Source organism: Cricetulus griseus, chromosome 7, assembly GCF_003668045.3.
Source record: "Cricetulus griseus strain 17A/GY chromosome 7, alternate assembly CriGri-PICRH-1.0, whole genome shotgun sequence".
Taxonomy (NCBI): domain Eukaryota; kingdom Metazoa; phylum Chordata; class Mammalia; order Rodentia; family Cricetidae; genus Cricetulus; species Cricetulus griseus.
Window position 1 is genome coordinate 74065525 of NC_048600.1, and position 23855 is coordinate 74089379.

Below are 23855 nucleotides of genomic sequence, written 5' to 3' on the forward strand. Positions count from 1 at the left end.
TCCTAATTTCTTGTCTAGAAATTTATAATACAGCTTCCATGTCATATTTTCCTTGGGAAAACATAATATCTATCAGAAGTCCCCCGCTTTTGCTTATACACATAAGTATATGGCACCTGCTAGATGCAGACTAAATGCTTGAAGAACGGTTAATTTTTCCCTCGGCAGCCATGTGGAACCTCGGCAGACAATGTGTTTGTATGGTGTGTTTTGCTGTCGCCAGTCAGGGGCCCTCCTGGAGGCTGGCAAGACACAAAGAAGCGTAGGTCCTTGTCATCAGGATGCTCGCTGCCTCAGAGCCCCATTTTCACACGGCGCTCACCGGCGTCATCCGTTCTTCCTGCCAGTCCCAGGGCGGGGACTGGCGGGGGGGGGGTCCTTGTTGGTGTTTTGACCCTTCTCTGTCATGCGAACTAGAAAAAGATGACTGAAATAGGTCCCCTACTCCTGACTGCTTAATTTAGCCGTCTGGATACCAGTCGCCTAGCAACACTTGCCCGCCTACGCCCAGCGCGCAGGCTCAGACCCTTTCCCCACCCGGCCTCCCGGGCGCACATCTGTGACGTAAGCATCCAGCGACTCTCGGCAGTACCGCACGCCTGGTACCATGGCTTCCTCCGGGGTGACCGGTGGGAGACAGGCCGAAGATACACTGCAGCCACCGCCCGAGCTGCTGCCGGAGTCCAAGCCGCTGCCGCCGCCTCAGCCTCTACCGGTCGCCGCGCTCCCGCCGCCGCCGGCTCCGCGCCCTCAGTCCCCCGCAGGCGGGAAGGAGGAGAATTACTCCTTTTTGCCGTTGGTTCACAATGTCATCAAATGGTAAGGGCCTAGGAGAGGTCAAGACACCAACTTTCCCGGCCTCTGGTGTTGCTGGTTCGGTCCGAGCAGCGGAAGCCAGCGCGCTCTGAGCCACGCCCCATTTTCCCAGAGGAGCCGCACAGTCGCCTTTTGAGTTCAGCCACCTCCCAGGCCTTGAGAGTTACACTGTGCATCCAGGTGAAGCTCACATACTGAGCAAATTCACAGGTTCTACGGTGCACTCCTCTTGTTCGCATCCCAGACCCCTCAGCGTCTTTGGGATGGGTCTCAAGTCCTTACACATATAGTCTGATGGCAACTTTTGTTTTGTTTTGTTTTTCGAGACAAGGTTTCTCTGTAGCTTTGCAGGCTGTCCTGGAACTCACTCAGACCAGGCTGGCCTTGAACTCACAGAGATCCACTTGCCTCTGCCTCCCGAGTGCTGGGATTAAAGGCATGAGCCACCACCACCTGGCTAAAGGCAATTGTTTTATTTTTCTTCCAGACAGTGTTTCTTCCCTGTGTAACAGCCCTAGCTGTCCTGGAACTTGCTTTGTAGAAGCAAGCCTAGAATTCAGAGATCGCCTACTTCTGCCTCCCGAGTGCTGGAATTAAAGGTGTATGCCACCCCTCCCGGCTACCTAAAGGCAATTTTATACAATTGACTGTTCATATGAAGCCTAGTGTGGGATTTTCCATTTGTAGCATTATGTGGTCCCCTTAAGAGTTTTCGAATATTTGTGGATTTTAGATGTGAGATTCTCACCTTGAACACAGTTCCCGTTTCAATACTAGGCAGTATCTTTACTTGTGTGGCACTGTTAAGTACTGTGGATGAACACTGGAAAGGAACCATCAGTTTACCATCACAGTAAGAAGCAGAGCAGAGAAAAACAAACATAATAGTCTATGATTTTTACAACTGGAGAGGGGTGGAGTGATGCTAGAAAACATTTGAAACAAAGACACGGAAGTTGCTCCAAATGATTATGTCCCACCCAGTATTAACTTTCAACAGAATATCCAAGGATGTGGGTGTTACCTTTCTGACCCAGAGTCTCCAGTCTCCAATCTGGCTTACATTTTTTTGTTGTTGTTGTTATTTCCATATACAGTTGTGTCACTTCCAAGAGGTGACTTGTCCTGCAAACATTCTCATCTCAAGTGTGCTTTGATAAACTTAGGTGGTGCAGGACAGTTACTCCATGGGGCCTCTTGGTGCTGTCAGGATTCTTGGTAACAGCAAGAGAGTGTTGGATGGCTTGGTGGGTGAGACTACTTGCTTGCTGTGAAAGCAAGACAATCTGAGCCTGAATCCCCAGCATCCACATAAAAAGCCACTCATGGCTGCTCATACTTGTAGCCCAGCATTTCAGGGTAGAGACAAACAGATCTTGAGAGCTCTGGCCAGCCAGCCTGGCTGAAACCGAACTTCCATTCATCATGTGACCTTGTCTCAAAGCAATAAGGTGAAGAGCAACAGAAAAAGACAACCTACCTTAGCACGACTGCCTGCACACTCAGCAGGCATTCACAGACACAAATAGCAACCCCAACGCACATATAAGGCATACCACACATACATAATAAACAAAAAAGAGTCTTGGCAGCATGGGACGTATGAAAGTTGCTGCTGGTATATTAAGACATTCTGTTAAAAGGGGGGTTTTAATTATATATTTGTTTGTTTGAGAACAGGGTTTTTGCTACAAAGCCCACACTGCCTTTGACCTTTTGATCCTCTTATCGCAGCTTCCTGAGTACTGGGGCTACAGGCGTGTACCATTACACCTAGCAACTGTGAATCTCTTAGTAGGAAGGAGTGTGCTTTAAAATCATAGTAAAAAGTTCATTATAGTAAATGCATAAACTAGTGACATCACTATTTATATCCTTATCAAGCATTAGGCACTACCTGTAATTGTATATGCTATACTTTCATATATCTGGCAAAATTATTGTGGGTTTTTTTTCACAATAGTGTAAGTGATGCATTCTGATGCAGTGTTACCACAGCTACTGTGTCACTAGGCAAAGGAAGGTTTTGGTTACATTATAACCATTAGACTATTACTGTATATATGATCTGGCATTGACCAGGTTATTCAGTGCTGACTGTATAGCTATAGGACAGTAGGTGCAAACCCCTGAACTTGTAACTTCTGCTAAACCATTAAATACTAAAAATAAATTAAGACAAGATTACAATTCCAGTTGGGCGGTGGTGGTGGTGGTTTCGCACACCTTTAATCCCAGCTCTCTGGGAGACAGAGGCAGGCAGATCTCTGTGAGTTCGAGACCAACCTGGTCTACATGAGCTAGTTCCAGGACAGCCTCCAAAGCTACAGAGAAACCCTGTCTCGAACACCCCCCCCCCAAAAAAAGATTACAATTTCAGCCATGTTTATGAACATTGGCATGCCCTTTGATGTTTCACTGATATGGAATTGCCATTTGGCTTAAAAAAAAATCTTAATAGCAGGGGCTGGAGAAGATGGCTCAGAGGTTAATAGCACTGGCTGCTATTCCAGAGGTCCTGAGTTCAATTTCCAGCAACCACATGGTGGCTTACAACCATCTGTAATGAGATCTGGGGCTCACAGCTATCTATAATGAGATCTGTTGCCATCTTCTGGCGTGCAAGCATACATGAAGATAGAATGCTGTATACATAATAAATAAATCTTTAAAAAATTCTTAATAGCCATCTTCGTTGGAGTTGAGGCAGCCTTTCTGTATGATGGCTTGGTGCTTTCCTTAGTTAGGGTTACTATTGCTGTGATGAAACATCATGACCAAATGCAGATTGTGAAGGAAAGGGTTTGTTTGGCTTACACTTCCATGTCACTGTTTACCACTGGAGAAAGAGCAGAAACCTAGAGACAGGAGCTGATGTAGAGGCCATAGAGAAGTGCTGTTTACTGGCTTGATTCACATGCCTTGCTCAGCCTGCTTTCTTTTTTATCGTTTCTTTTTTCTTTTGGGTTTTGGAGACAGGGCTTCTCTATATAGCCCTGGCTGTGGAACTGTTTGTGGACCAGGCTGGCCTTGAACTCAGAGATCCACCTGCCTTTGCCTCACAAGTACTGGGATTAATGGTGTGGGCTACCATGCCTAGTTTCAGTATGCTTTCTTACTAGAACCCAGGAACATCATCCTAGGGATGGCTCACTCACAATGGACTGGATCTTCCCATATCGATCACAAATTAAGAAAATGCTCTATAGGCTTGCCTTCAGCCTGATCGTATGGAAGTATTTTCTCAGTTGAGACTCATTCCTCTGATGACTCTAGCTTGTGTCAAGATGACATAAAACTAGCCAGTACAGTGCTCATCTGCAATTTTTCAAATGAGTGCAAAGCTTTGAGTCTCACATTAGACCCTTCCCTTGGCTTCAAACAACATGAACATCCTGTATGTAGTGTAAGGCAGACTTTGTGTTAGCTTTTGGCAAATACATTAGACAGAAAAGAGGAAGGCAAACAAACAACAAAAAACCCTCACCATCTCAGGGCAGTGCCAGAGTATTGGGGTTATCTAGAGTAACCCAGACGTACATGGAAAAATTAAAACACAAATAGGTACACATTCATCAACATTGCAGAGTGGATGCTCCCAAGCCAGCAGAGTACTTGGGTTGGGCCAGCCTTAGTGACAGGAAGTGAGATGTAGCAAGAGCATGCTATGAAGTCAGAGGGTCTGAATTCAAGTCTGTGTGCTGAGGCTTGCCTTAACATCTTTGTAAATACTAAGCCTTCCCAGGCTGTAATTTTCTTGTCTCTATACATCAGTAGATCTGAATGCTGGCCATCAGGAGACCAAGGCTGATTTCTGAATTTGAGACCAACCTGGCTTACATGTCTTGTTCCAGGCCAGCCGGGAACAATGGGTTCAAATTGCAGCTCTGTGACTTGTGGCTAGGTAGCCTTGGGCAGGTAATTCCACTTCTCATGGAACTGGGAGAACTCTAAGGTACATACCTATGAGAAGTGGCAGGTTGATCACACAGGCTTTTCTATTTAATTATTTAGCATAAGAACAGGAAGGACAAGCAATGATTACCAGAAGACAGCTGGCAAGGGCTAACTCACCTACTGACTCTGAAACAGCTGCTTTGACCATGGCCTTCCCCACACCTCAGAACCTGCCAGTGATAGAAAGGTGTAGCCTTCTCCACACCTATGTAAGCAGTGTGAAAGAAGGTGGTCTAAGAACAGGAGACAACTAAGGACACACCGACAGTCTTGACCCACTCCCCAGCCGGAACTAGTGTAGTTGCTAGTCTGGAAGAGAAAATAAGATACCCGCCTGGAGTGTCTGACCAGCCAAAGGGAAAGGACCGTGGGGAGAAAAGGCTTCTTCAAGAAAAGCCAGTTCAATTCATCCTACAAGATGAAGATGTGTTATTCCTACTCAGAGCCTTTGGCACTTGTAAGTATGTGACTGCTAGCACTGGCCACTAGGCATGTAAAAGAAACTGCAGTCAGAAAGACAGGACCCTGTTAGGATTAAAGTCTCTTTATTCAAGAAGACACCAAGGCAAAACACAGGCCAGAGTTAGGTTATAGAACCCAGCAAGCCCGGCCAGAACAAAAAGAGGGCCCGGGTCCCCACGTGCAGCCCCTTAAGAAGCTCCCTTACGTCATCCGGGCTTTCCTTCACCACGCCCTTATGGGCGAGTCCCGGGTCCACCTGGTACCTGTCCCAGGACTATTGGGCGGGGCTAGGGTGTCTCCCTACAGGACCCACCAAAAGCTGAGGTGGCGCGTGCCTTTAATCCCAGTACTTGGGAGGCAGGGGCAGGCGGATCTCTGAGTTTGTGACCCGCCTGATCTACAGAGCGAGTTTCAGGACAGCTAGTTCTGTTACACAGAGAAACCAAGTTTTGGAAGGGGAAAAGAAAGGAAGAAAGAAAATAGGGCCCAAGAGAAAGCAGTATGCTCAGAGAGGTCAACTGGCACTGCCTTCATGAAAAGGGGTAGGTCCAGTTTGGAAAGCTCTGGGGTGTTGTGTGAGTTTGTAGGCTAGTGAGAGGGAAAGATAAGTAGGACTATGGCAAGGTCAGGGGAAGGAAGGGATTTAAGAAGCCTGGAGTCAAAGCTCATAGTGGGTAATGCCACTTGTGAGTCTGATATTACATGAGGGAAGAAGGGAGGGTAGAACAGCTGGGTAAGGAAGAAAGCTGTGTGCACTCATGACTCCTGAGGTCACTGCTCAGCACAATCCAAGGAAGGAGAGAGATTGTAGAGGAGTCAGGAAATTGAGGGCAGCATTTCCTTTGAAGGCTAATCCTTTATTCTTGGAGGACTAAGCTGCCAGCAAATCTTACAGGCCAGGAGTCAGGGGAATGGGGACCAGCAGCAGGCCTAGTGGTCCAGGGTGGCTCTGCCAGGCTCTGATACCTTGTTCTGTGCTTCCCTCGCCAGTCCTTGAGCTAATGTGTCCTCCTGGGATGAGTAAGGATGGAAAGTCTGAAATAGAGGACTTAACCTTGTTCTCCTAAAAAGCTCATCATTAATTACATCATAGGGGGGTTTTAATTAACTAAAGGAACAGTTGCCAAGTACAAGTTGTGGCTGCTGGGAATTCCTTAAGTTTCTTCTCTGGGTTTATATATATCAATGTGTCTTTTCAGAAAGTCATAGAAATGGGGGCCAGGCTGTCATGTGCCTGCTTTAGAATCCATAGGCTGCTGTAGATTCCATCCTGTGCACATGGAAGTGTCTCATTAAGGGGGCTGCAGAGAATCCGTCTGAGATGCAGCTGGTCTTCAATTGGTATTTCATTTTTGCAGCAGGCACCATGCTGGTATGAACAGCCCTTTTGAGTTTACAGTGAGGTAAATCCTCTACCATGGGACTACTGAAGCAGGGGACATGCAGTTTCTTTTTTGACAGCTATTGCTCATTTCATTTTTTAGCTGACTCCTCCAAACTTCAGATCAGGCTACTTCAGTTAACTTAAAAACTCTACTAACCTGTAATGGCCCATAAATCTGCCACCTAAGAAGCACTAAAACAAATTAAAGATCAATTCCATAGATGGAAAGTAGGAAGTGCTCTGTCTCCCACTCTTCTTCACTGCCTCCCTCTCCCAGACCTGTACATAATTCCACATAGGACTGAGTCATCAGTCATTGAAGCTTTCCACCCAGTGACTCTTAGTGCATCTGTGCTCTGCTCCTGTAGTTCGAGTGAAATGACTACCTAGGTCTGCACTTTCTCAATGAGTTCTAGAGTCTCCAGGAGAAATTTCTAGTGATGTGGTACGTGACTGTAACATTCCAGTCACTATTAGGAAAGTTGGAAAGAGTGCATCCATATATGCTTCTATTACCAGTGTATTTTTCTCTTTCCCCATACCTCTGCTGCTACCATTACACTTTTAACTGGCTAGTCTGATAGTTAGGTCAGAAATGATAGTTGATTGGCATATTTTATTATTTTCAGTCTATCTTTTCATGTACAGTTATGTTTGTTCGAGACAGGGTCTCACTATGTAGCTCTGGCAGGCCTGGAACTCACTATGTCTACCAGGCTGGTCTCGAACTTGGAGATCCACCTGCCTCTGCCTCCTGAGTGCTAGATTAAAAGGTGTGCACCATCATGCCTAGTTTGCAATTTTAATTTTTTTGTTGCTGCTGTTGTTATATGTACCCTTCCCTGCTAGTTTGCTGTGCTTCTATTGAGTTATGCTTTCATCTTTGTCTCTCAGATGTAAATTCCCAGGCTGTTGACTTTTCTTTCAACTTTGGTAATGGTCATGGTGATTTTTTTCCTACTTAAAATCATGATTTCATATAGTCAGATTCACTCAGCTTTTCCTTCACAGCTTCTGAGCATGAGTTTGTGTTTGTTCCTTTTCTTGTCATGTAACAAAAACACATGGTAGAAAAACCTACAGGGGGATGTCTGTTTTTGGCTCACTTCGAGTGTTTGTCCATCATGATGGAGTTGGCAAAACACAGTTGTATCTGTCCATCATGGTGGCTTTTTATTTTACAGTAGAAATGAGTTTTAACTGGCAAAAAATGAGTTCTGTCTCTCAAGATGTGTGTTGATAAACTGTCAAACATTTAGTTCTTACCAGATCTAGAATAATTAAAACTCACAGATGCCTTGGAAGTTGGTGTAGCAGGCTCATCAAAAACTGGGAATCACCAACCATAGTCACCTTTCCTTCTCACACTGTACAGAGGATCAGGAACGCAGATTCAGAGCCTCCGCAGCTATGATGTCATCAGGTCTCGCTTTCTTTGGTTTCACATACCAGACTAGGTGTTCAATTTTTCCCTATGAATAAAACATAAACATGCTCTCAGTCCCCTATTAAAACAGGACCAGGGGGTTTCCAGCATCCAGTGCATTGACTCTATTCCATCTTGACTTGAGGTCAGAGTTTTTGTCTGCTCTTGCTCTTCCAAGGTGAGACAACAAGGATGTCTGGCCTAAGATGTGAATGCAACAGGATGCTTAGCATAGGATGTGGTGGTCACTGCATGTCCTGCCTGAACAATAGAAGACTTAACTCAAGATAGAGTTATTTGATGTTTTGGGTATTGCTTGCTTGTTCTTTGTATCTTGGTAAGACAGTCTTTTGCCTTCTCCTCCTCTTTTGATGGGGGTATGAAGATTGTACACAATAAACATGGGGGGTTCAGTATTCACTGGATGCCCTCCCAACACTATCTCTTGTGTCCTGCCTATTCCTTTCCTCAATCTACACTCCCCCTTCCAGGTATGAATGCAGGCAACAACATATATGAACTACATGTTTGCCAGACCTGGTGGTACGACCTTGTAAGCCCAGCTAGGGAGGCTGGGGTAAGAGGATGGAGAGTGCAAGGCCTGCCTGGGCAATAGAAATTGAAAAGAGGACTGAGGATGGAAGTTAGTGATTTAGTGCTTGCCTGTCAATCATGAAGCCCTAGATTCAATGCCAGTACTAGAATTTACAGGCTTTATTATTTGCTTATTATTTTGAGTCAGGGTCTCTCCATGTAGCCCTGGTTGTCATGGAACTGCTATGTAGATTAGGCGGGCCTTGAACTCATAGAGAAATGCCTGCCTGTGACTCTCAAGTGCTGAGATAAAGGTATGTGCCACCACACCAGGCCTATTTTTTGAAATCTGAAAGAATGCGGAGAGGGAATGCTTGTAAGAACTATTATAAGCCCACTCTCTGAAGCCTTTCTTTGTATATAGTGAAGCTACAAAGGACATAGACAAGAAAGGAGGAATAAAGCATGGCCTTCAAATTCAGCTTATCTCATCTGATTTGAAGTTAAGTGTCCCCGCCTACCAGTTGTGAAGGGAGGTGTCCCTGCCTATGTGCCGCTTTTTTGGCTCACTCAGTTAGTAGTCTGTCTATTTAGGTACTTAAGCAATGTGGCTTTAATTAAATGTCATGCTTTTGTCAAATGTCTTAGGTTGCTAGTGGGTACAGGAGAGCCATCCTTGTTGACCCAGCACAGGGAGTTCAAGAGATGAGCGCAAGCATCCCTCCTGCCTGTGCAAGGCAGGTCAGCAAGACCTCTTTTGTGGGAACAGGGTGTTGCTGACCTTCCTCTTCCCACACACAGGCTCCTTGCCAGCTGAGGCCTTCTGGGCTGTGCAGGAAGTTCCCCCACAGGCCATGTCTGGGATTCACAGTTCCATTGGCCTTTTGTCCGCCCTGTGTCCACCCAGTGCCCACCCTGTGTCCACCCAGTGCCTACTCCTTCCGCTGTGTCCTGGAACAGAAAGGGTGCCCTTAGAACCTGTCTGGAGTGTTTGGAAGAGCTGCTTCCCAGCCTCTGCATCTGTGCCAGTTCTTTTCAGACTCACTGTAGAACTGATCCAGGCCCTTATGGTCTCCATGAGGGTGGCCTCCCTGCCAGCAGAAAACAGTAAAAGAAACACTACCAGAGAAGGGTCCAGGAAGAGGAAGTTAAGAGTGCTCACCCATGGCCTTCTTCACATTTGAATTTGCGTTATGGGTATGTTGGGGTGGAGAGCCACCTCAGCTCATCATAGTGACTTGCTCAGACTTGGATTTCTAAAGATGGGTAGGACAGGGATTAGAAGGAGGGAGGACTTGGATGTCTAAGAAGCACTAGCAATGGGTTGTCTGAAGTAGTGTGGGGGAGGGGGAGTTGGCTGGAATTGGAGAGGGCAGCCATACTGGGCAGGGACTGCTGTCCTGTGGATGTACACAGAGGCAGGCAGATAGCAGCTGCACTGTGGATGCTTGCAGGCTCTCCAGACTCCTGGGGAAAATCTGGATGCTGGAGGAGGAGCTAGACTTGGGAGAGAGGGTTGTGGGAGTTGCTGGGATGAGGGAAAAGCCCAAAGGCATGCTGTAGAGGCAATTTTTTCAAAGTTCTCAAAGTAGCAGACCCTTCTGTGACTGATCACTGAAGAGAATGTAACACCTGCAATCTTGTGGCAAATGAAAGCTAATGTGGGAAGTCCAGAGCCACTGTACCAAAGACCTGTGGGTGCTGGCAGAACTACAGAGAAAACCAGATCACTGCTAGGCAGGGAGTAGCCACTAATAGCCAGATAAGATTGCCCACAGTCAGGGGAGTTTTGAGGAGACATGTTTATGTTTGAGATGGGGTCTTTGCTGCCTGGACTGGCCTCATTCTTAGTCTTCTTGCCTCAGTCTCCAAGAAAGCAGGAGTATAGGTGTGTGTTGCTGGGCTCAGAGAGTATTCTGGCAATATATGTCAAAAATTTTATAAAGCCTTTGACCCAGAATTCCCCCTGGTAGGACATTCTCTTTCTAGAATACTTTTGCAGTTATGTAAAGATGTCCATTGCTATTTTGATGAATTGCAAGCATTCCAGATAATTAAATAATTTCACAATGTAATCAAGTGGATATTAATATGAAAGACCTCTAATGTGGATTAAAAGACAAGAATGGGAACCACATTTGTTATATTTCAGAATAACATGTATACACAGGTTGTATGTTATTGCACATTTTGAGATGATCCACATAACAAGTTTGCATTGTATGCTAACACAGGTCTCTCTGAGACTTGGGACTAAAAGGTCTTCCCTTTTCTAAGCCTTGATATCTATCACTTTGATAGATCTATCTATCTCCCCTCCAACATGTACTAATATTTAAGAGGAACATTTGATCTGGGGCCAAGAAAGCCCCTGGAGTCTGACTAGAGGTAGGAAAGGCTGTGGATAGAGAGGACCGAGGGGCCCTAGTCCCAGGGCTGATTAGCAGGTGGGACATGCTTCTGAGGAGGACAGAAGTTTAATGGGGGTCGATGTAGGCAGCTAGGTGAAGTTACCCAAAGGTGAGGAGAGTGACTGTGGGGTTTGAGAGGAGGCTGGCCTGCTGACCCATGGCCTCCCCTTGTTTCTGCCTTGCTGGAGTACACACTGCTCACTTGTTGCCAGTTTGCTTCTGTGCAAAAAAGAAATTGGGGGAAATCAGGACATGTTCTTAGATGCACCCATCATTCCTAGGCTTTTGTTCAAGAGTCTGGGACTCGTGCCTGAATGCCTATGATGGCTGCTAGGAGGATGCTCTGCTCTTCATGCCCCCGTGGCCATAGGATTTCTGCCCACTCTTTAAGAAGGCACTGTAGACGGAACCATGGTGCTCTAACTTTGTCTTTGTTTGTATGGTTTCCATCGTTCCTGACCTAGTCTCTCTCTTTTTCCCTTCTAAAGTTGGATGGTGACTAACGTTGAGCACAAAGGCAGGCCCATTTAGAGCTTTCGACTTTTATTCCCTCACTATCAAGCCTGACCCTTTTCTTTAGGCCTGGGGATTTCATAGTCATGCTGGCATAACAGGTTCCCAAATAGAGTGTTTTCCTCACCCCAGGACTTCTGTGCTATTTACCACTACCAACTAGGGCAGGTGAACAGCCTGAGGCCTGCAGCCCAAGGCCTCCAGGCACCTTTCCCTATGGTTTGAAGTCTCCCCACTCCCCCTGCCAAAGTTCACCTGGTAAAGAACAGTGTCTGGAGTTTGGAGGGTTTCAGAAGTGAGCATCTTACACATGGCCCACACTTTGCTTTCTAAATTCCAGCTTCTTTGGGACTGGTTAGGTTTGCTTCAAGAACTATATTATTATAAACCTCCCTCCATGTTTTAATTTTGTGGGTTTTGTTGTTGTTTGTTTTTTACTCTAACTTCTAAACTTGTGTTGTGAGCCAGTTTTCTTTCTTTAAAAAAGTTTTATTTATTACATATACAGCGTTCCACCTGTATGTTTGCCTGCAGATCAGAAGAGAATACCAGATAACGTTACAGATAGTTGTGAGCCACCATGTGGTTTCTGGGAATTGAACTCAGGACCTCTGGATGAGCAACCAGTGCTCTTAACCTCTGAGCCATCTCTCCAGCCTCCTATTTTAAATTCTGACACCTGATCAGTGGCAGTCTTCAGTGTCTGTGCTCTGAGCTGGGGCTTGTTCCAAAGCTTATGCTTCCTGGCTTCCAGACAGTGATTCCTTTTTTTCTCAGGGTTTTCTTTTGGGAGGAGTTACTTTTTCAAGACTTGGCTTCTCTGTGTAACGACTCTGGCTGTATTGAGACTTGCTTTGTAGACCAAGCTGTCCTTGAACTCACAGAGATCCATCTGCCTCTGTCTCCCAAATGCTGGGACCAAGGGTATGCGCCACCACCGCCCAGCTGATCTTAGGATCTTTATTCTTTTGCTTTTGGTTTGTTGTCAGGAGTGGGGATTTTTGCAGTGGATCACAGCTGTGAAAGGACATGAATGATCTGCCTTCAAAATGGACTTGACCCAGAAGAAGGCATTTGCAGAATCATGGTAGAAGAGAGCATATGTCTGTTGAAGAATTTCAGTGACTTGTAGCTGAGTTAAATTCATGACTAGCTCTATGGGAATTCATTTTTATGTTAACTAAAGTCTAACCCAGTACCATACCTCAGTGAAATGAAGGTCCTGCTAGCTCAGAGTCTCCTGGTTGGCCTAGAAATGGCTTAGATCAGGTGGAGTGGAGTATGCCATCAAGTTTGTTTTTTGTTTTGGGTAGTGATCTGCTGGTGATTGGTAATGGTGTATTCATTTAGCATGGCTGTGGCCATGCTTTCCAGGCATTCACTCTTTTGACAGGTGGTGTTTTGAAAACTTAATTTGTATATTGTATGTGCATGTGTGTGGTAGGGAGGCTACAAGAGGGTACTTGGGGTGCCTTGCTGTATCACTCTTCACTGTATTCCCTTGCATAGAACTGAGGCTTGCTATTTTGGCTCATTGGCTTCTGGGATCTGCCTCTTTATGCACCCCACCCCTACCTGAGCTGGGCTTATAGACACTTGTGCCCCTGCTTTTACATGGGCGGTAAGGCTCCAAACTCAAGTTGTCATACTTGTACAAGCGTTCTTATCCACAATTAGTTCTTGAGCATAGTGTTCTATGTATAGGGCCAGACCAGCGAGACACCTGTGATGAAGCAAGCTCAGTCCTTGCCCTCAGGGGAGCAAGAGTATAAGTATCTGATTTGTCAAGTGTGCTAGTCAAGGGAATGTTTTTATGGTCTAACTTAAAGCTAAGGAAAAAAACCAAAATAAACAAAAAGACCAAACCCTGTCTTTTGGGATAGGCAACCTAGTCAGGGGACAGACATGTCAAACAACATTCTGAAAGGTATCAGAGAGTATCAAAGGAAGCCATTGTAGAGATGAGCTGCACCTGCTAACTGACTGCCTTCTACCCCCCACCCCTTGCTGCCCATAGCATGGACAAGGACAGCCCAGATCTCCACCAGGACCTGAATGCTCTCAAAACAAAGTTCCAGGAGATGCGGAAGCTCATAGGCACCATGCCTGGCATCCACATGAGTCCTGAGCAGCAACAGCAGCAGCTTCACAGCCTCCGGGAGCAAGTCAGGACCAAGAATGAGCTTCTGCAGAAGTACAAGAGCCTCTGCATGTTTGAGATCCCCAAGGAGTAGGACCAACTCCCAGGACAGCTGCCAAAGAACTGAGAACTTCACACCTGTGCTGTCCATCTCCTTGGGAGCCCAGCTCTAAACTGGGAGGCCACATATGGCTGTTGTGGGGCCTCAGTGGCTGTACTCAGCCTTGATTAGCTACGCTCTGGTCCCATCAACAGATCTGGAGGGCACAGAAGGAGAGGAGGTGGCTGTTCCCTTCTTTCCTTTGGCTCCTCCCACTCCCCATATCATCAGTGCATATCTGGTACATACTGTTCCTGTTAACAGCAGTTTCATGAAGCATTTGCATAGAATTCATGGGATAAATTAGACCTGCACTCAGATGGCATGGATTTAATATAATTTTTAAAGAAGGCTGGGAGAGTGTGAACATTGTTTTGAAAGGCCAGAGGGTGGGTGGCTTCTCCCCCAAAACTGTTCACTTCCTTTTTTGTTTGAGCTACTGAATGAAACTGTATCTCGGGGGCGTCATCCCAGAGCCCTGCCAGCCAGCCACCAACTCCAGTTTCCAGCCTCCTGCACACTAGCCTTATAGGCTCTTGCTCCCTTTATCTCCATCACTCCAGGCAGTGCTCAGAATAGCCAAAGCACTGCTTGCCTGGGGCCTTTTGTCCTTCCCACGCTGGCTCAAAAAGGCTGTTGAGCAAGCAGCTCTGCCCTGATTCATAGGCCCTGGCTTACCTCGTCATCTCCTCTCTAACCAGGGAGTCAGCCATATTTGCTACCCTGCACATGGTCCCTGCACACTTCTGGTTTAGAGCAGAGTGGCTGGAAGGGGTAATCAGGGTGGTTCCTCAGCCAGGTGTGTGTGTCGTGAGAGTCAGGTCTGTAGGGCAGGGGTAGCTAAGCCTGGAGGTTCTATAGCTGTGTGCTAGTTGTAGAGTGTGCTCTGCTAGTCCCACGTGGGACTGTCACACTGAGGGCAGGGTGGCCCTTCGTCCTCTCAGGAGTAAGGTGGGAAGTACCCAGTATTGTTTAGATCTTGAAATGGGCACGGTCTGGGCTGACCAGTGTAAGACTTAGCAGGTGCCTGCCAGCTGGCCTTGTTGGCAGGAGTACTGGCTGGGAACGTTTTTAGCAGGGGTTCTGGTGGCATTGTCTATCCAAGATGCCTCACAGTTGGGCCTGGGATGTGTGAAAGAGGGTGTTGAGTTCCAGTGGTTTGGACAGAAAAGTGGGCTCTGAGTTTGAGATGCAGGAGCTTCAGATCCTCCTGCTAGGCAGAGACAGAAGGCTCCTTAGAGGGCCAAAGGGGATGGAATCTTCTTTGCTCCAGTGTGCTGACCTGTCACATTTGCAGATACGGAATTAAAAGTGTGCTCTACTCTCAGGATACAGGGTTTGCCTACTGTCTTTTTTTTTTCAACAGTGCTAGGAGTCAAACCCTGGGAGTGCAGGTTTTATAATAAAAAATTAGAAGGGAGTGTTGGTTAGGCAGTGTAGAGGCAAAATGTTCTCTGTGCTCCTTCCCCCACCCAGCATGTGTACCCATTAAACTGCATAAAAGCCTGCATGTCTCCTGCAGGGGACCCTGGGCAACCCAGCCATCCATTGTTGAGAAGTGAATGCCTTTCTGTGATTTGAGAGGCACAGTTCCTTGGAAGTGGCCCTTCCTAAAGCAGGATTGAAGTCCTACCCCCAGGACAATCTTGAACATCCCTTGAAGCTCAAGACCCTCTTGAAAACCACCAGATACTTGGTTCATGGGTACAGCAGTTGTGCTGATCCTGAGATACTATCATGAACACCCCTCCCCCCCCCCACACACACACAGAGTGCCTCTGTTTCTCAGCTGAAGAATTAGAGATTAGAGGCTTGGAAGGTGAGGCCTGCCCCAAGTTGACAGGAATGGTGAGATCTGGGCCACAAGCCATGATCCCTTGGCCACAGAGGGAGACAGCAAAGTGCAGAGGAGATGGGCCTCACCTGGTGAGTGCTTCTGGGGGCTATACGGGAAGCTATCAGCACTTTGCTGGATCCTGGGGCAGGGGATAAACATCTAGTACTGGCATCTTCCCAGATACAACTCTCAGGCTCCTTATTTGTGGTAATCAAGGTAAGAGTTTCAAGACTGACTGCTTTCTATAGCCTGCCACAATTGAGTAACAGATGGGGCAGTGGGGAAGGACACTATATCTTTAGAAATGAGGCCCTCTGTGACAGGCCAGGAGGATAGGTAAAGGATGGACAGAAAAAGCCAGAAAGGTCTAGAGCATGTCCCACTTGGAAGCTGGGAGGCTGTTTTCAGAAGGCAAGGTCCCCCCCACCCCCCCAGTTCTGCTTGGCTACTGCCACTAAGGCAGGAACCCAACTCCCTAAAAGCAAGAGCAAAGAAAACCTTGTTTTCATTTTTTAATTATTTTATTTTAAATAAAAAAATAATAAAGACCTCACACAATACTTTGTTCATGTCATGTTGACACTGGAACTAAATTAAAGTGCAAGTTTTATGGTTTTTTTCTTTTGAGCAATTCCACACACATACATGTAAACAAGTCTCTTGCCTATGATTGAACCCCCCCACCTCTCGCCAAAGTTTCCAGTTTGCAGAGGACTGAAGTGGCTGGCAGCTGTCATGGCAACACCAATCACAGACAAGATAATGCCTTGTTGGTCCTGGCCCTCCAGCAGGCAGGACAATTAGTTACTTGAAGTCTCACAGGCTGACGAACTTTACACACTCTCGTTCTCAGGTCTTTGAGAAAAAACGCAAAGTACTTCTCTGCTGGGCCCTGGCATCCCAAAAGTGAGGGCAGGCACCAGCGGGGGGTATCAGTGTCGAGAGAGTCCAGTCTTAGCCAGTTCTCTTTCCTTTCACAACAGATGACTGTCCCTTAATGGTCTCCCTGTGCTCAGGGCTGGGTCGCAAGAAGCGAGGGAGGAGGCCAATTGGCACGGAGGCCTCGTGGCACGGAGAGCGCAGGCTAGCCCAGGAATCCGATTTGACTTTTAAACAAAAAAGGTCCTCAGGTTGTGTGGCCGACGCTGGGGGCTCCTAACTGATGACACAGCGCTCCTTGTCTTTGGCCTGACTGCCGACACTGGTCTTTTCACGAATGTACATGAGGTCGCTGTGCACGCTGGGTCTGCGCGCAAAGGGCGCCAAGATTCCAAAGGCGTCTCCGGGGTCGCCGCCGCCGCCGCTGCCCGCACGCAGAAGCTTCTTGTTCCTCAGAGCCTTTTTGTGCAGCACGTCACAGTACTGCACAGACACTTTGCGGTGCAAGTCGGGGCTCATCTCGCTCGGCAGCTTGGCCATAGCAAAGAGCGCACGGAACATCTGGTCCAGGCTGCTGTTCTTCTTGGCTGAGATCTCGAAATAGGCACAACGCTGAGGGTCGTCGCCTACCAGCTGTTCAATCTCGCGCTGCTCCACTTCTCGGTAGAAGTCCCGGTCCCCTTTGTTACCGCAAATGACCAGAGGCACGTCCACATTCTCTTTGGTTTTGTTCTTGAGGCAAGACTTGGTGTCTAGAATCTGCTGTTTGAGCCTTTGCACCTCCTCGAATGAGTCTCGATTGTCCAAGCTGAACACCAGAATGAAAACGTCTCCTATAGGGGAACGAGTAGGAAAGGTGAGGGCAGTTGTTAGGAGTGGGACGATGCACGCCCGCGGCCCCATGTGCGACACACCAACGCGCGCGCGCGCACACACACACACACAAACACACAGACCCCCGACTCCGGCCCCCCACTCACCTGTGAGGATGGAGAGGCGCCGCATGGCGGGGAACGGATGATTGCCGGACGTGTCCAGAATGTCCAACTGATAGACCTCGCCGCGGATCGAGTAAAACTTGCGGTGGAAGTCCTCGATGGTAGGAGTGTAGGCGTCCTCGAAGCGGCCCGTGAGGAAGCGCGACACGATGGCAGTCTTGCCCACTTTGGATGAGCCGAGGATGACCATCCGGTAGCAGTTCTTGGCAGGGATACTCAGCTCAGAGTCGCTCGGGCACATCTTCTTGATCATCGCGGCCAGTTTCATTGGGCAACGGGGCCCCGGGGGCAGAATCGGAGCCGAGAAAAGGTAGAGGCTCGGGAGTGGCGGAAGGACTTGGCTTCGGCTTCGGGACCGCTCGAGCGTAGCTGGGCTGTTGGGGACAGCAGGCTCTGGCTTTCCGCGCTCCACACCGCCCTTATATGCAGCGTGCGGAAGCTCCCGGGCTGGCGCCTCCCCGCCAAGGTGCGTCATGTCCCGCCCCCGGGCACGCCCTGCTCCTCCCAGATGCAGCGACCTCCGCCTTGGAGCCCGCGGCTCTGCTCCAGCCCTACGTGCGTGCGCTGGAAGAAAAACTAAGTCCAAACTACCGCCATGCCAGGATCCGGTACGGCCGCAGGGGTCCTGGTGTGCCTGTGACTGACACCTGGGATCCCCATTCTCTCAACACCATTGCGCGGACACTCACTTTCCTTGGACCTCAGTTTCCCAGAAAATACAATCCGGTGATAACAACAGGTTTGCTGGGCATTTTCCCAGAGCCAGCCCCTCAGGTCCCCAGGCCCGTGCTGCCTTTAGGGGCTTTGTGTTCGGTGTTTTGGGGTTTCCTGCGCTAAAGTCCGCGCTTTGAGCTTCTGCCACCAGAGGGAAGCAGGGAGCCCCGCGGGCGCGTTGAGAGGTTGTGGCCAGGCCAGAAGGACTGTAAAGTGTAAGGCGGGGAGCCAATTGAAACCGACCCCCACTCCCGTGCTCTCTTCTCCCAATTAAAGACAATCGGGTCTGTGGGGACCTCAGTAAGGCACAGCTACTATCCTCTGCCCCTAACATAGAGACACGCCCTTTAAAAAAAAAAAGAATCAGTCCTAGGCCAGCGTCCCCTACAGTTTCCTATGGCTTTTTGACTTTTTCCCTCTTGTGGGCCAATTATCTCATTTTGCACTGAGTGAGCTGAGTGGGGCCAAAAGTCTCAGAGGAGGCCTGAGAGCACAGCCTTCTCCAGTCTCAGAGGAGGTCTGAGAGCACAGCCTTCTCCGTAGCTCAGTTTCCCTTTTTGGAAGATGGCACCAGTTCCTTGATTGTGAAATTAAAAGTGCAAACACTTTCCAAGACCAGGTCCTGGTCAGAACAATAAAAGTGTATAGAACCAGGGAGGCTGCTCAAGGAGGAAGGCAGCAGCAGGTTGATCAGTAACCAGGACTGAGTAATGCTTGGGGAGAAATTGGATGTGTCTGCTGCTTGTAACTGGTGATGACAAAGTCAAGCTGTGTTTTCATTCTGCTTTGACCTTGTCTGATTAGGAGAAGACCAGAAACCCACCAGCTGACAAATGCCACTCACCCAACCAGGCAGTCTTGGTGCTCCACGGGCAGGGCTAAGTCATTCCCACCTATTGAGATATTTGCATAGTGCCCTCAAGGTTTCATCTCTTCCTTGTGACCCAAGATCTCAGTAGAAGCCTAGCCTCTGTAGAGCAGCAGCAGCCATCCTGCCCAGGGGTCACAGAGCCCAGGGGTGTTGGTTTGGTGGTTCTGGTCCTGTGATAATAACGCCCTCCCTGGAGACAGTGCTGGAGGGCAGAAGCAGCACTCTGTACTCTCTGTACTTTACAGATGAAGATGCTAATGAAGCACAGGGAAGCAAGCTGCTTACCTACCAAGGAGGCCTGGGACTTGGGCTCTCAATTGTCCCAGCCTCACCTCTGCTTGTGTCCCCCACAACAGTGCCCACTGTAGAGGCTGTTGGAATTGTCTGGCCCGTTTCAGCCTAGTGGGATATTCATATTCACCCCCTTCCCTCCCAGGCCTCTTCAACATCCATATCAATTGAGTAACCAGGGCCTCATCAGCTAGATCTAGGACAGGCCAGGTGGGGTGAGAGTCCTTCACCACTCTTGGTTCTTGCCCCCACTGATGCTCCCTCCTTCTCCATCTGGGCTGTCTGTACTCATCTGTGAAAACTTGAGCCCAAGCCAAACACAGGACTGCTATGGACAGTTAACTAGCACAGGGTGTTCACTGCAGGAAAGGGCCATTCAAGGTTCCAAGCGAGGGCTGCTCACCACAGACTGGGGGTCCTTTTCCTTTTCCTTCAGAAGGCATTGTGTGGGAGGCTGGGGCTCTGACTCGGTATGCTGGGAGCCAATGTCACCATTTCCCTGGGTCTCCAGTCCAAGTAAGATCCAAAGGACTTACTATGGTGGCAAGGTCAAAGATCTTGTCCAGCTCTACCCACAGACATCCAGAGGACCAAGGCTCAGCTTAGATTCATAGCCTCCTCTCCCTCCACAGTCCATAACAAGGCTGGCCTGACATCACACTCAGTCCTTTCTAAGATGCAAGCTGACAGTGGTTTCCGGACAACTTTGAGGCTCATTTACCCAAAATGCTTTATGATGCAGACTCCATTCCTTGGGCAACAAGTTCATACAGTCTCTGCTATCAAGTATCCAGTCACAAGACACTGGTGCCCCGGACAAGACAGCTTTAGTGACCCCTCAGGCTCTGAGACAGATGTAAGATTCCAGCAAGAGTCCAAAGCAAGACCCTCCAGGAGGCCAATGGCAGCAAAGAAGGCATGCCTGCATGGTACCTGCAGTAAGGACTCAGGGCCAGTCTCTGTCTGGGAGCGCTAGGAGGGAGCTAGGACTGGATCTTTCTTCTCACCCTACAGGTGCCCTTCCTTTCTTCTCTAGTGCTCCCCACACTTGGAGGGGGCAGGGCAAGAGCCAGGAACTGATACACCCTTGACCCCAGTGCTGTCACTTTCTCATCTGCCACCAGTGTTGGTCACCCACATCTCTGCTACCAAAGCAGGAAGACCTTGGCTATGAAAGAGAAGTGGGGTACACAATATCCCTCCCCAACTCAGCCCCACCACTTCCTCCCCATTGCCACAGTCCTACTATCTGGCAAGCTAGCCCCTGCTTTCCCCAACCTTCCTATAGCCTCACACAGCAGCTTTCAGGATCCTTCAGAGGCTAAAACAAAATGATGTGTGTGGTAGAGGGTCAGGCAGGAAAGGGACTCTTTGACTTCCCACCCAACAAGGGAAATTCTGTCTTCAAGCCTTTAGGCAGGACTGATATGATGGGGATGTCCTTCTGTATATATGTTTCTCTTATTGGTTGGATGAATAAAATACTGTTGGCCAATAAGGCAGGAAGATAGGCGGGACTAGGAGATGAGGAGAATTCTGGGAAAGGTAGGCAGAGGAAACCTGCCAGGACAGATGCCATGTAGGCCACCAAAGGAGTAACAGGTTGGGACATTCTCTGGTAAGCCAAGACCATGTAGAAATACATAGATTAGTAGTTATAATAATTAAGATAGAGCTAGCCAATAAGAAGCCCTAGTCATCGGTCAATAGATTTATAATTAGTATAAGTCTTTGTGTGCTTATTTGGGACTGAGAAGGGCGATGGGACCTAACGGGACAAGAAAATCCAGCAACACTGGTAGCCTAGGGTTTGGTGAAACTTGAGTGCCATAGCCCAGCACCTTCCAAGTGCCAGGTACTCATGGTCACTGCTCATGGCTCAGCACTCTAGAGCTCTGGGCCTTGGCACACATCACTCCTGCTGCCTGGAGGAACTGGCCATCACTGTTTCCTTTTGCTTGCTGCTCTCAATTTCAATGCCATCCCATCAGAGGAGTACCATCCGACCACACATCGGAGAGATGGGAACAAGACCCTGGATTCAATCCCTACTACCTCGAGAAAGACTACACAGAGAGACCCCATGTCAGAAAAGATGATCGTTGAAAGAGTGTAAAATGATGAAGACACCATAAACTGTCGAGAGGTGACTCACACTACCAAGCATATGTTATTTGTGACCTAGCAACTCCATTCCTAAGCATATAAACAAAAAGAAATGCAAACATCTATATGTGTAAAGATATACACAAGTGTTCACATGGAGTGTTAACCACAATAGTCCTGAAGTGAGAATCACACAGTGTTCACCGCTGACTGGATAAATTAGACATAGTCTACACACAATAAACAGGAAAGGGGTCTACTTTGGCTTGAGTGCCTCCACCAAAGAACTGAAACTGGAGGTTTCAGAAGGTGTCAGAGAACAAAACTTAGGCACCTGTGTAGTTCAGAGGTGGGACCTCCCTCTGGGAGTCATGGTTAAGAGAGGGTATAGTGTAGGTAGGACTGCAGTCTAACGGGTCTAGGGCTTCATTAGAAGAGCAGCAGGGAAGGGAATCAGGATGAGATCTTCTCATGCGATGCCCTAGGGCCACTCTAGGACTCTGCAGTCTTCACCAGCAAGAACCTCACCGAATATGATCACTTGTCAAGAGTCTGGAGTTGGAAGTCTGGGTCCCCAAAATGTGCTCTTGGGGAGTGGAAGAGCCTGGAAGAGGTGGGGCATGGCGGGTGGCTTTTAGGGTATTGTGGGTGTGCCTTTGAATTTGACTATAGGACCCAGCTCTTCTCATCTTCCATTTACTTCTTGGCCATCGGGTGAGCAGCTTGTCCTACTATGTGCTCCCACCACGATGAACTGTCTTGGCCTGGGCTCAAAGCAACAGGGCCAACTAACCAGGAGGCAGTCCCAGCTCTCTGGCTACCAATCCACCTCTGCCTTTGAGCCTCCAGCAGGCTCCACCCCCTTTCTGTCTCCTTCTGGATTTTGACAGACACACTGGGGTTCAGACACATGTACCCAGTCCTGCTGAGTGTGTGATGAGGACACATATGGCTCTCTGTCCTCAGGGGAAAAAAATGTAGGTTTCATTCCACTCCCCAGAGCCCTCTGCAGTCCCCTCTTAACTCTGAAATCATGTCACCTCCATGTCTGCCTTGGCTGTTGTCTCTACCCAGTTGTCAGAGAGCTGGAGCTGCCTCTTCTGCCCATACCCACAGCCTGCCAACTAAGCCAGTAGATACATATAGGGACACAAGTGATCAGAGTTGATCCTCCCTCGGTGCAAAGGACTGGATAAGGGGACAGCATTGGCAAATGGAACCATCTCTACTCCATTGGTACCAATGTTTCTCTGGCCCAGTCATACCAGGACATCTGCTGGGGCTGTGGGATAGGAACTGTATGGGAACTACCTACAGTGAGGACACAGGTAGAGAGGTCTCAGCACCTTCCACCCACCAAAACTGTATGAGGGAGGGGTGGGGCTCAGGATGACTCCCTAGACTCTGTCAAGGGCCCAGGGCAACAAAACTCTGAGGCCACACTCACTCACACACACACACACACACACACACACACACACACACACACACACACACACACACACACACATACACACAAAGTGTCATCCTTGTCAGCCTAACCTGGGACTCCACGTGATGCTATGGCCTGGGGCTTAGCTTAGGAGGGAAAGCCCAGGCCTCTTCAGAGGGTCTGGAAATGTGAGCCAGGAAATCTGTGCACAGGGCACTTGCAAAAGCCATGCAAACCTTGGCCAGGGTTCTGGGTGACAACAACAGTATGTCATTTGGGGGTAGCACTTAGACACTGTCCTATGAGCCCCCGAGTCTGCATAGCCTTGGACTGGGATGGGCTTAGGCTGATCACTTGGACTCCCAAATCTCACAAGGCTTTCTGGACCAGTGAGGAACTCTGACAAAGGAATGCAACTGAGATTAAAGGGATGAGGGTCTCTGGTAAATTGGAACAATCACCCCAAAGTCCAGCACGCTTGGGTACCCCAAAGCCATAAGGAACCTGGAGTCCTGGGGGTCAAGGTGGGCCCAGTTGCTAATAGCCACACAGTGCCAGAAGGAGCAGAGGAAGACTATCCTTTGGTCCCCTCTGATGCCCCAATGTCAACTTCTGACCACACTTCTTGGTCATTTGTGCCCTTTCCAGCTCTTCAGTTCTCCAGCTGAATTTTAGCCAGCTCAGATGGACACAGTGCGTATCCACTATGTCCTGCCTTAGTAGAATGACAGTGTCAATTAACCTGTTAGACCTCCATTCTTGGGTTGGTGGATGTTAACTGGGTTCCCTGGCAGCAAGGGCATGTCCTACAAGTGCTGGGGTATGGATGGCAGGTGACCCAAGGTGTCTGCTGCCCAGGAAAGCCTGTGGCTGCAACCAGTTCTGTTGCTGAGGTCTTTTGAGAGACAGTATTCTGTAAATCCCAGACAGCCCTGGGAGGCTGCATTGGAAAGAAAGGGCCAAACCAAGCTGGCCCAGAAGTCC

At 48.5% G+C, this 23855-nt stretch overlaps 2 protein-coding genes across 2 annotated transcripts; one reads left to right on the top strand and one right to left on the bottom strand.

Annotated features, from left to right (window-relative positions):
- The first annotated feature begins 571 nt into the window (after positions 1-571).
- Positions 572-15075, top strand: Med9 (mediator complex subunit 9). The gene is made up of 2 exons (XM_027427316.2): positions 572-819; positions 13521-15075. The coding sequence occupies exons 1-2, from the start codon at positions 608-610 to the stop codon at positions 13735-13737; spliced, it is 429 nt and encodes a 142-aa protein (XP_027283117.1). The 5' UTR covers positions 572-607; the 3' UTR covers positions 13738-15075.
- Positions 15076-16085: 1010 nt separating this feature from the next.
- LOC113836806 (dexamethasone-induced Ras-related protein 1) lies at positions 16086-23799 on the bottom strand. Its single transcript, XM_027427315.2, has 2 exons — positions 17440-23799; positions 16086-17292 (listed from the first exon to the last, which is right to left on the bottom strand). The coding sequence occupies exons 1-2, from the start codon at positions 17930-17932 to the stop codon at positions 16736-16738; spliced, it is 1050 nt and encodes a 349-aa protein (XP_027283116.1). The 5' UTR covers positions 17933-23799; the 3' UTR covers positions 16086-16735.
- Positions 23800-23855: the final 56 nt, after the last annotated feature.

Coding starts and splice junctions, on each gene's coding strand:
- Med9 (XM_027427316.2), top strand. CDS start 608: ATGGCTTCCTCCGGGGTGACCGGTGGGAGACAGGCCGAAGATACACTG. Junction 820..13,520: donor GTTCACAATGTCATCAAATG/GTAAGGGCCTAG, acceptor TGCTGCCCATAG/CATGGACAAGGACAGCCCAG.
- LOC113836806 (XM_027427315.2), bottom strand. CDS start 17,932: ATGACGCACCTTGGCGGGGAGGCGCCAGCCCGGGAGCTTCCGCACGCT. Junction 17,293..17,439: donor GCGCCTCTCCATCCTCACAG/GTGAGTGGGGGG, acceptor GTTCCCCTATAG/GAGACGTTTTCATTCTGGTG.